At 39.2% G+C, this 12747-nt stretch overlaps 1 protein-coding gene across 1 annotated transcript; it reads right to left on the bottom strand.

The window, feature by feature from the left end:
* Nucleotides 1-1537: 1537 nt before the first annotated feature.
* LOC125730659 (uncharacterized) lies at nucleotides 1538-3975 on the bottom strand. Its single transcript, XM_049005815.1, has 4 exons — nucleotides 3534-3975; nucleotides 3212-3379; nucleotides 2910-3005; nucleotides 1538-2422 (listed from the first exon to the last, which is right to left on the bottom strand). The coding sequence occupies exons 1-4, from the start codon at nucleotides 3885-3887 to the stop codon at nucleotides 2108-2110; spliced, it is 933 nt and encodes a 310-aa protein (XP_048861772.1). The 5' UTR covers nucleotides 3888-3975; the 3' UTR covers nucleotides 1538-2107.
* Between the last annotated feature and the right edge of the window lie 8772 nt (nucleotides 3976-12747).

Genomic DNA, 12747 nt, shown 5'->3' with positions numbered 1-12747 from the left:
ATCTTCACTGGAGCAGCAGTGATTTGTGTAGAAATTGAAGAGAAGAGGGAGAGCACAGAGCCTGGAGGAGCTCAGTGCTGAGGGTCAGCGTGTCTGATGTGTGCTGTAAGCATACAGATGTCCTGCATTTGTGGAACATTTTGTTTGTGCTGCTGTTTATATGTGTTGTTGACGCTGCAGTCAGTAATTTTCCACTAGCAGTCTCACCTCTGCATTTTACAGGAAGACTGACCGACTGAGAGCAGGGTGTTTGTGTCTCTCTTCTCAGTGAGCGAAAACCACACAACCATCAGGTCCTCAGCTCAGGCCCACTGCTTCACTAGAAAAACCACAAAGGGTATTTTTATCTAAAAGTGGGTGAGCAAGTGAGATGTTATTGACAGCATGAATTTGTCTACTAACATTTTAAATTCAAACCTAAAAAGCAGTATGTCCAGGATGTCAGTAATTACATTTAGTCAGTATGAACAATTTGGGTGCAATAATATAGAATAATGTAGAATTTTGCATAATTCAGTTAATACCAGTAAGATACCGATCATTAACACTATAAGGTCATGTTGCTGAATCTCATTGTTAAAGTTAAATGAATCTACGCATTTTTATACACACAAGACTGTGCTTAGTTCATCTTTCAGTCAAAATCACACAGTGAGGCAAATCTGACCATCTTAATTGTTTTTGCTTGTGTGGAATGGCATCCCATGCAGGCCTGTGCTCTGTGCTTCCTGGGACAGGTCCCACCCTCTCCAGACCCCGATGAGAATTAGTAGTCGCTGGATAAAAGATTGACAAAAGATAAAAATACAAAAGTCATTCTTGCTGTCTAACCTCTGATTACTGCATGACATTTCTGATTTCTGATAACTGATAAGTAGAAAATATGTTTAGTCTCTTGCTTGGTGGTAAGAAAAAAGGAGAACCACAAAGAGCACAGTCATTTTCAAGGTTATTTCTCACTGGTCAGTGTGAAAGGCTGCGTCATTAATATAACGCCGGGCTCAGCACAGTGACTGCACCTGCGCTGCACTGTAGAACACAAGCCAGGCTGCAGACCATCAGCCCTGAAAGTTAAAACAGGACTCGTATGTGTGTCATGTGGTGTTTAATAAAAATTTACAGGACAGAACATAGTGGATTCAGTTTCCTTTGCTCTTACACTCCCAGTCCAAAGTGTGGCCACGACTGCTGTCAATGCATCTGTCTCTTTTTTCACCTTAATTTTTCACCTGTGTTATTCACCTTAATATCAAAAGGCTCCAAAGCAGTACACTGTAAAACCAAATTAGTAAGCAGAACTTAAAAAAATTGATGTAACTCGTTGCCTCAATGTTTTTAAGTTCATGAACTTAAAAAAAATATTTCAAAAAGGTTAAATATTTGGATTATATGCTACATAAACATTTTAATTACAGTTAAATTAAAACTAGTTATTAAATCAACTTAAATATTTTCAGTTATAGTGACTTAAAATTTCTCTTAACCTTTCTCATGGTATTAAGTTAACATTACAAAAAAAAATAAGTACACAAAGAACCATTTTTAAGTAGCATCAACTCAATATTTATTAGTCTTTGTCATTTGTTTTACAAGTACAAGTAACTCAAAAGCTTTCACACACAAGACTCAAAATCGCATGTTTCAAAACTTAAAATTTTTGTGGCAACTCATTGCCTCAAATATTTTGAGTACAAACAAAGTAAAGTTTAAGTTACAGTGAGTTACACTGAATTCTTGCCCTCTTCTATTTAACACTGCAGTGTTAATTTAAGACAGAAGCATAAAACAATTCAGAGATGCACTAGGCTAAAACCTGAACACCAGATTAAAATAGCACCTCTAAAATTACAAATTTATGAACCTGCCTGAAACTTAACATGTACCATTTACAACTAAAATACACATACAATTATCAAGTACTACCCAGTACTTAACTTTCAAGAACAAGAGTTGTATTAATGCCAAATAACATTAATACAAAAGGCACACTGTGCATATTGTGGGAAAACAACTGGTGCAGAAACATTTTAACCATTATTTTCACAGAAATAATCTACATTGAACTACAAAGGAACTGCCAGGCCTTAGTAATTATTCTGATAAATGTCTACATGCGCATCAAGTCATTTTTGAGACTCTGTAACTTGGGTGACAGTTTACCATCGTCAAGACCAAGTAAAATCTTCTGAATGAATTCAAAAGTGTTGGTCAGTCCCCTGGGATAGCTGAGGTGTAGTGCATAGATCAGTCCAAACATTACCAGGACGGCATCAGCAAATCTGGGGAGGTTGCCCACAATCTCGCTTTCAATGACAACAGAGATTTTCACAGGCTGGAAGTGAACTGGACCTGTGTCATTATCTTTGACGACTGTGAGGAGGGCTACTGAAACATCTAAAAGGTCAGGCTCATCAGATGTGTCCTACAAAATAAAATGGATATAAAAGGATTAAAGATTTTTTATTAAGATTTTTGACAAAAATATTTACAGCAGGTTTAGTGCAAAGATAAAGGCATTTAGTTAGTCATGAGATTTAACAAACAATATTGCTTCAGACCAACTGACAGAAAGTTTAATGATTTTAATTGTTGTGTGAACAAACTACAGTATGATTTTAAACAGAAGATCAGTGTTCTACAGGACCCAGCTAAGCTACCAGTAAACAAGAAATTGATACTATGCTAAAAAAACCTATAAAAACACTTTGCTTTAATCAAAATTATCTAGTACCAAAGTTTTTTTTTTTTTTACAGTGAGGTCAAAGAAAAATCGCTTCTAATCTCTTCAAATCACACAAACTATGTGATTTGAAAGACTGAGGAAGGGTAAGCGTGTAAATATGTCTGTATTCATATGAACTGTTTACTTAATATAGTCGTGAGATTAAAAAAAATAAAATAAAACTTACTGTGCAGGTCTTGAAAAACTCAGAGACGTCCTCACGTAGATACACAGGAAGGGCATGAAGAACAGTAACACGCTTGGTGTGTATGTCATGAACCTCCTATATAAAAGGAGATAAAAACAGAATTGTACATAACTTATTTACTGGTAAACATTACAATCAGATATACAAAATCAGACACATACCAAAAAACCTGGACAAGTTGTTGTATTGAAAGCTCATTTGAATCATCAAACTTTTCAAATGTTTTCCAATGTTCCTCTTTAAGAAATAGACCCATAAAATAGGTATAACAATATTTTTACCTGTTCATCATGGATTTTCAGGATTTCAGTCAAAGCGTCTGACGTCTTCCCGGTTCTGCTTGCCTTCTGTCTGAACAGGGTCATCAGTCTAGGAAGATGTCGGTCAAGCTCAGAGTAGAATGTGTTGGGCAGGTTCTGGTTTGTAATCCGTTGGAACTCTGCATACACCTACATTTTAAAACAAAGACAGACAGACAACACAGCCATATTAACTATGTGAATCTGGCAAATACACTACCCATCCATAAGGCAGAAAACAGCCCCTGAATGTGGTATATGTTGTCAAAAAAAGAAATAACAGGAAAAAGTGCTACTACATTACCTCAGATTCCATTTTGAGTGCAGGCCAGAGTTCCATGAGCTCTTTCACTGGTGGGCATGTCTTTACTATGGTTTGTCGCCGCAGGGCAAATGTGGTTTGCATCATCTTTTTTATAAGCGGCAAGTTCTTCTCAGCTTTCTTCATTTCATCAACAACTTTCTGCCTCAGCTGTTCAAGGGTTGAGGGATTTTCTCCTTGGGGAAAGTTGGGCAGAAAGTTTACCTCCGCTCGTTTGGGTCTTTTAATATTTGAATGTGAAGATTCATTGTCAGGATTCATTCTACTTCTTTTTCCAGCATTCACTGTGATCTCTGAACATCCAGCCCTTCTCATCTTGCTCCTATAGTTGCCCATCTTAAACTTTAGGCTGTTCTTCCATCCATTCCAGCCAGTTTCAGATCCTGCTTCCTTCAAGCAAGGATATTTTAACACAAGAGCCTCAGCTACCATTGCTATCTCCTTATCACTGGGATAAGCCTTGTAGCCATACATCTCAGATGCTAGCTTTTCTAAAATGTCATGTTTTACATCTCTTGTTAACTGAAGATACTTGTTGTTCTTCTCAAATTCAGTATTACCTTCCCGAAGTTTCAATTCAACATCCAAAGAAAATGTGGGAATTGAAAAAAAAACTGAAGGCCATCTTCTCCCACGTTCTGAGGATGATACACTTGAGATTGTTTCTGTTGAGGCAACAGAGCTGGAATCTTGCTCAAAAGACACATGCACAACCGCTTTCTGTGGCAACTCATCAATGTCAGAGAGGGATGTAAGTTTTCCATCAAAGTCGGGGTCTTCATATTTTAAACTGAAGTCAAGGTCTATTTCCAGCTGTTCTTTTATAACAGCAATCAGTGCATCAATAGAGGCTGGTCGTGAACAGAGTTTTAATTTTCTAGCCCGGTCTGGTTCAACAACACGAAGGACCATGGGTTGTGGGGATAGATCTGCCATTATGCTAATGGAAAGCAAAAGATTGGCATGCATAAATGGTTATTAAAATATACAGATTATATGCTGCTAGATAAACAGTAATACAAATATAGTAATTAATTCAATAAAAACTACTCACCACTGGCTAGACTCAGTTCTGTTTTATTTGTATGAATCTCTTGGGTGTTAACAGAAGCAAGCCTTCTACCTCGTATGCAGAGAGCGGGACTGAATCGTTGAGATCAGACTTCAGGTGGATTGACAGACTTGTCTGGGAAGGTCATAGGATCCAAGATGTTCTAAATACCAGCAATCATAATTAGAACAAAGGAATGAAACAGTGCTATTGACAAGGTAGATGTGCTCTACTCTGCAGAACCTAGGTAGTCCACCACTGTCTCCGACAGACAAAAACATTTCACAGACATAGTGTGTGCCATCAATGGTAACCTTTGATGTCTGGTATATTGTGTCACTAGTTGTTAGTGTTCTAATGTGTAGCTGAGCTACTTCTGGTAGAGCTGAAACCAGAACAGAGTCAACCCTGGATGCTTGTGTTTCTGGCTTGAAAAATGATGGGGCAGCAAGATGGTATGCCATCATGTGTTGGTGTCTGACTGCCATTGTCTTCAAAATATTTTTGAAGTTTTGAGCGTCATGCACCACTCGTTTAAAAAAACGGTGTTTGGCCTCAAATCGCATTGTCCAAACATGCACCAGGGGCCCATAGCACTTGATCATGGTGGGGTAATGCTCCACATAGTGATGCTTAGGACGAAGGCTAAACTCTGGGAATGTCTTCAGCAGTACTTGCTTATGATCGCTGATTTTGGACTGAAAATAGTCTAAGGTTTCATCAGAAAATGATGGGCATAATGCTAACTGCACTACCTCTTTCAGTTCCATCAAAACTGTCCATGCACCATTACCTTCTGGTACAACACTGCCTACAAGCAATGGAAGCAGTCGGAGCAGAGTAGCATTTTCATGACCATTCCCTCCTATCGTTCCTCGAGACAGAAATGTTTTGGGAATTGGTTGAGGCCTATCCACTTTATCAGCATGTTGATATGGGAATGATGCAATCTTTTGGTTCAAATACTCTAAAGTGAAGTACTTCATCTGGATCAAGGTCTTAATGCAGAGAGAAATCTCCACAGGAACTATGCCTTCTAGAAGATCATGCAGGACATCTGGAGGAAAGCCTGTGACTGGATGAAAGTAATCCAGGGAGTCACGCAAGACACAACTTGTTTTAACACCAAAGTGGTTGGAGGAAGCGTCATTTTCCTGAATGTTTTGTACATGAAGGTCATGGCTATCTTTGGTTCTTTGAGAAAACTGCCTGGCTTCAGTTGCTGGAAACTGTTCTCTTGTGGCCAAGCAGAATCTGCAAACATAGCCTGCTTTAAATAACTCCACAAAGCCACCTAATCCATGGGCAGCTAGATTGTCAGCAGACACACAAAAGATGGTGCCTTTGACATTGCGACCAAGTCGTTCAATAAAAACACCATCCTGTTCAAGAATATGAACATCATGTAATAATGGAGCAAGTACAGCTGCATACCCATGCCTCTGGAGGTCTGTCACTTTTGCAAGCATTGCTAGCTGTATATTGTGTAATGCTGACCTGTATTTTGGTGACATATTGGCAAGTGCCCAGTATACAGCACAAAGTTTGTGAATTTTACGTGATGTGCCAAGTGGGTTGGCAATTTCAAGCTCATCAATATATAACTGGAGTGGTAAAATGAGATCACCTGTTGAAAATAATTCATTTTCAAGGAAATATGAGCCATTGTAGCATGAGGCATATTGACCAGAATTGGTATTTGGATCAGTAATCATTTTTAGAATGTCTGTGTTTTTAAACAACTCCTGAATCATTTGAAGAATAGGAACATACATTGTGGTATGTCCACGTTGCTCCAGCTGATACTCGACTGGCATTACACATGGATAGTTGTGCTCGAAAAAGACTTTTCTGCGCTTGGATGTGGATAACTCTGCACCTTTAGAAGTACTAGTAAATATAACATTGGAATCCATAACAGCACTTACAACTTCATCCAGTGCAGATTCTGCCACATTGCAACCATTTTTCTGCAATATATCTCTAATTGCCTCCTTGATCAAAGGCCGAGATAAGAAGCAGACCTGATTTAAATGCTCCACTATTTCTTGGGTAGCTGTGTTTGAGACATGTAGGATTGCCTGCATCTTCAAAAATAAGGAAGATAAATTAATTCTAAGATGTTTTTTTAGTACGTCAGTGTCACACTGACCATCAATCCCCACTGGATCCTCATCTGTGCTTGGAGGTTCTTCATATAAATCACCATCAACTGCAGGAATACTGGCTTGACCAACATCACTGACAATGTCATTTTGAAAGTCTGATGAAACGCTTGCTTGGTGTGATCTACTTTTATGAGAATTGAATGAAGAGTATACATTTGTGGTAAAGCTACAATCCTTATATGGGCAAGCCACTGTTTCATGATTTCTTAAATGCCTTCTAAGATGGCAGAAAAGAACAGATTCAGAAAATTGCTGCTGAAATGGGCATAAAGGGCATTTAAATAACAGAGCCTGCTGAGAGTGTTCTGCACTACTACCAAATTGGCGAGTATGACATCTTGACAAATGAGTTCTAAGACTATTAAGTGTCTTAAATGTACACATGCAATAATTATAGATGCATGGAAGGGGGCTTACACTGGAAAAGTGGCTGTGCTGCAGTCTGTAGTGCTTAAATATTTGCAATCTGTCAGTAAAAGAAGCTGAGCACAACTTACATTGCCAAATCATACTGTAGCCAACAACCTGAAAGAAAAACAAAATTAATGTTAGAAAGTGTATAGCTCAATCAAAATAGTTTAATTATTTAATTAACTTTCATATCAAATTTAACGGGGACGATGGGCGACCAGCAATTTGTGTCAAGTTTAGGCCACTTAAAAAAAAAATTGGTTCTCGCCCTTTTTTTGGAGGGGGTGGGTAGGGTGGGCGGGATTTTTTTTTTTTTTTACAAAATTTTGATTGACTGTTTGGACTTTCAAATATGTAAGAAAATACATATTTGAAAATACATACCGAAGAGAGCAGACCTACTTAGTACGCTTCCTCAGTTCTTCCAGTTTGTTGCGTTTCAAATATATTAAATGTAAGAAAATACAAGAATTCCTTGATCCATGTGTATCTCATTCCCAACTATGGATTTCGATACTTTATGCTGATGTTTCATTCGTGAATATAAAAATGATACTATTTGAAACCAATATTCTGTTTGTCATTCCCATTCTAAATGAACAACCAAGATTTTAAAATATATATCTAGAAAGAAAGTGTATTAAAACATGTTAAAACACGAGGAATTTACAAAATACAGGAACCTGAATGGTTGAACAAGGAAATGCAACTCTACAAACAAGTAAAGAACATGTACCACATCACTTCCCCAGATTTAAATCTTTGCACCAGCCCATCTCAGGTAGAGACAAATTTAGGTTCATGAAACCATTCCAAGACTAGGATTACACAATGTGGATCAATCGTCGATGTGGAATGCGCGGGAAATTCAAATTTCGTCATTCTTGGGTATTTTCCATGCGATTTTAACGAAATAAAAAAAATTGGGGTCGGAGGCATTTCGGCGGGTCGAGAGGGGACGAGAACCAATTTTTATTTTTTTTTTTAAGTGGCCTTAAGGAGAATTTTTAGGGGGGCTGAGTACAAATGTTAGGGGGACTAAAGCCCTCCGAAAAATGGCCTAGCGACGCCCATGGCACATGCTCTCCAGCTCCCTAGTTTGCGTATCAGTGGCACGTCAACACATTGGGAAAAGTATATTTTTAGTTATCTAGTTTTGTGGACACCACCCAAAATTAGCAATGGATGTTTTTTTTAATCGCGTATCACGCGTGGACATAATTTCAGCGTCTAATGTCTTTAAAACAAATGTAACGTTTGGCTAAATCGTACACGCAGAATTATAGACTATGGTCCGTTTGAAAAATTATGTAAGTTAGCTGATGTGTTATGCTTTGTCGTTCATTGTTTTTTATTAAGCCTATTTTATCAGTTGTTCCTTGCTAGACATCCATGACTTTTGAATGTAAATATACGTAACTGACGAACGCTGTTTAAAGTTTTGTCTTGATTAAACTGCTGTAACTGTTCACTAGATAAACCCCTGTTTAAAAACACATTTAACACTTACCGTGACACCGACGTTGCTGATAACTGCCGATAGCTTGAAGCTTACATCCTCCTCACTGCACTGCACTGCAGTCTTTTGTGGCGCCAAAGTAACTTATCCACGTGTTGCACGTGACCTTTGACCTTGGGGCAAGGGAACCTCGTAAGCCAATAAAATGATGACCCTTACGTAAACCGAGTCGTAACTTTTTTAATCAAACATATTTTTTCGTTTAAAATTAGTACTTAGAGTGAATTTAATATTTTTCTTGCTAAAATCTTTTACAGCTGAATTTATGAAGACCCAACCATTATTAGGAAAATTAAGTATTTTTAAATATTAACTTATTTAAATACATATAATTTAATAAAAAATGACAATTGGTTACACACACACACACACACACACACACGCAAGTACACATACAATGTTGAAACAAAAAGAAATAAGTACAGCTAAATTATACACCTAAGTGGCACTTACTTAATAAGCACATTGTTTCAGTTAATTAAAAATAATCAGTTTAATTCACTCAAAAACTATAAAAAAGTCACATGAACTCAAAATATTTAGGTTAGTAGAACTGTTTCAGAAAATTAAGTTTATGCTACTTAATAATTTTGATTATTTTGAGCATTTGGGTTTACAGTGTACAGTAATGCAGAACAAATATTGTAACTAACAAGGAAGTGGGGAGGTAATGGACAGAAGTGTTGGTTTTTGGTAACTCCACTCCTCTGACCTCCACTGTAATTTTAGGTTCCTTGGAACAATATTGTAAACCAGTCATCACACACCTAGGGGTTAAAGTCGACACCAACCTTAAGTTTGACACTCAGATAAGGTTAGTTGTCAAGTCAAGCTTTTTACAATTGAGGCAGTTGGCCAAAATAAAGCCAATTCTTTCTAGGCAGCACTTTGAGACAGTAATCCACTCTTTTGTCACTACTAGTTTGGACCACTGTAACGCCCTCTATGTTGGGGTTAGAGGCTCCACTATTGTTCACCTCCAGAAGGTTCAAAATGCTGCCGCACATGGAAATATGAGCATGTCTCCCCCATTTTAGCCTCACTCCACTGGCTGCCCGTACATTTTAGGATTCATTTTAAAATTCTGTTATTTGCTTTTAAAGCCCTCAGTGGTCTTGCTCCATCTGACCTGTGTGAGCTGCTTCACCCTTACACCCCCACCCGCTCTCTCAGGTCAGCTGATCAGCTGTTCCTGACGGTTCCTAAGACTCAGCGTGAGCTTAGAGGGGATCGAGCCTTTGCAGTCGCAGCTCCTAAAATGTGGAATGACTTGCCTTTTCACATTAGAGAGGAATCCCCTCTGTCCGTTTTTAAATCTCTTCTAATCTCTTCTCCTTCACCTTTGACACATTGTGAGATGTTAATTTTAATAGTAAATCTTATTTTAATCTTAGCCTTTTCTTTATTAATTAATAGATTTTTTTAAATTTTTATTAATGGCCTTTTACTCACATTGAATGTTTTGGTTTTTATTAAATTTCTTTTACTTCGTTTTTAAGTGTGTGAATGTTTTTATTTATTCCTTTGTGCAGCACTTTGGTCCATAAGGTTGTTTAAAGTGCTTTTCAAATAAAGAGCTGGATTGGATTACATTGGAAGATGGCTCAACAAATCTCTTTCACAGAATGTAAAATTCGACAGAGGGCGCAAGGTGACATTCTGTCAGGGGCCCAGAATTTTTAGCTACACCTCTGTGTTACTGTGTTTTTTTTGTTCTAGCCATCAATAACTCTGGAGTTGCTATATCGCCACCTGGTGGTGAAAAGATCAGACAAAAATATGTACACATGTTACCAACAGTTTGAAATTGAAGTGCAGAGTTAACAGGTTTAATTAATCGTCCCCACGGATGCCAGTCATGAAATTTGAGAATTGCAAATTAAAACACAGGAAAAAATCAGGAACACTACAAGATAAAATATTTAGCAAACACTCAATGTGCATCCAGGGTGACAAGGGACAACTGGAGGATGATATGACAATCTGACAGTGACATTCACAGCACTTTATATGTTGCCAAAAACAGAAAAGGGGATTAAAATCAAGAATCAGAAATCATGTATGAGGGTGGGGCTGCTTGGTGGTGCAGTGATTAGCACTGTTACCTCCCACCACTGGGACTCAGGTTCGAGTCTCCGCCTGGGTCACATGTGTGGGGAGTTTGCATGTTCTCTCTTGCTAAATTGGCCGTAGGAGTGCATGTGTGTGTGAATGGTGTGTGAATGTGCCTTGCAATGAGCTGCCCCCCCGTCCTGGGTTGTTCCCTGCCTCGTGCACAGATCCTTCCAGGATAGGCTCTGGACCCCCCGCGACCCAGTAGCATAAGCGGTTTAGACAATGGATGGATGTATGAGGGTGAGTCACAATGACGACAGCTGCTCTGTTGACTTGGTCCCAGGAGTCGTCAGCGTTGGTCTGCCGGGGCCCCCGTCCTGTCTGTGGAAGCACCCGTCTTGTTGGCTGTTCTCTCTGCCTGGGCCCCCTCTCCTGCTGCCTCACGTTTGGGTTGAAGTGGCTCCCCAGTGCTTCTGTAAAGCTCTTTGTGTATCTTAGAAAAGGGCTGTATAAATGTAACATTCATTCATTTATTCAAGGTCCCAGCCAGAAGAGTGCAGTACTACACTGTCCCCCACAGCCTGAATCAGCTGGATGTTATAGGATTAAGACACTTCCTGCATTAGGCCATTTACCCTCAGTGTATTTCCATACCCTGACAGGATGGATGACAATACTATGGCCCTAATTTTCAATACACAGTTTTCACAGGAGTCTCACCCTCATCCACATTCTCTGCATTCCTTATCTCATGCTTCTTTGCCACCCGCATCTCCTCTGCCTGCTTTGTCTCATTTTCCCACAATTGAAACACCGTCCAATTTGTCTCTGTTTTAGTTCTACCACATTAGTCCCTGAGCAACCAGTCTGATCCCGTTCCTCTAATTTCAGATGCATCTGGCTTATCTGATTGGGACTGAAGCTGCTGTTACTAGGAAAACCACATTCGTCCCACTGGGGCAGGTCTGACACCGCGTCCTTCCCATATGTCTCCCATAATTGTTGTACAGAATTTCAGCTGGAGTTCTTTCCCAGAAGCAAGTAATTTCACTTTAGCACCTGTTCAGTAAAAGTCAAGTAGGTCTTTAATGTTATTTTTAACTTTACACAGTTGAGTATAGTACAGTTACAAAAGAAACTGTTTCCCTCGGACCAAGGTGCTACTTAAATTAACAGAAGACTAACACATACCAACCTAGCAACATACTGTATGGTGCATAATGAGCAAAAACTGTGCAAACATTGCAGGACAGTGCAAAAAGAGAGGACAACTGACACCAACGAGCACAAACAGCACAGTAAACCCAGTACTGAGAAGGCGCAGTTTGGTTGTCCAATGAGGTAGCAATAAAAATAAATAAAAGTAACTGTAAACATGGCGACAATAAGATAAAAAATAGTAGTTAAATAATAAAGTGTGTTAATGAGTGTATGTGTGTGTGGTATCAGATTAGTCCCTGAGAGTTCAGTAGTCTGACGGCATGGGGGATAAAGCTGTTTGAGTCTGGCTGTGAAGGCCCGAATGCTCCGGGACCTATTTCCAGAAGGCAGGAGGGTGAAACGATAATGTGAGGGGTGGGTGGGGTCATCCACAATGGTGGTGGCTTTGCGGATGCAGTGTGTGGTGTGAATATCTGTGATGGAGGGGAGAGATATGTTAGGGTTATCTTCTTCTGAAGATGCGCTGGAAACAAACCAGTCTCTGAACACAGAACAACACAGACAGCTGTGATGACGTTTTACTTGCTGCAAGGTGTAGGGAATCCACTTGCAGAGTCTCCGCAGTTTCAGCAAAATGATGGTTTATTGAACAGCAAAAATAATACAATGTAATACAGTGTAGAGACACACCGGGTACTGAAAGGCAGCTCAGATACAAATTGAAGACAGTTCTTCACCCCCCTTTATACCCAAAAAGGCCCTCCCCACCAAGGTGTTGTGTGTAGGTGTTGTGAGTGAATTTACATATAAAGAGTGACCCCCTGGAGTGTG

The sequence above is a fragment of the Brienomyrus brachyistius genome, unplaced genomic scaffold, assembly GCF_023856365.1.
Source record: "Brienomyrus brachyistius isolate T26 unplaced genomic scaffold, BBRACH_0.4 scaffold1404, whole genome shotgun sequence".
Taxonomy (NCBI): Eukaryota; Metazoa; Chordata; class Actinopteri; order Osteoglossiformes; family Mormyridae; genus Brienomyrus; species Brienomyrus brachyistius.
Note: the sequence above shows the minus strand (reverse complement) of the source record. Positions and strands in the feature narration are given on the sequence as shown.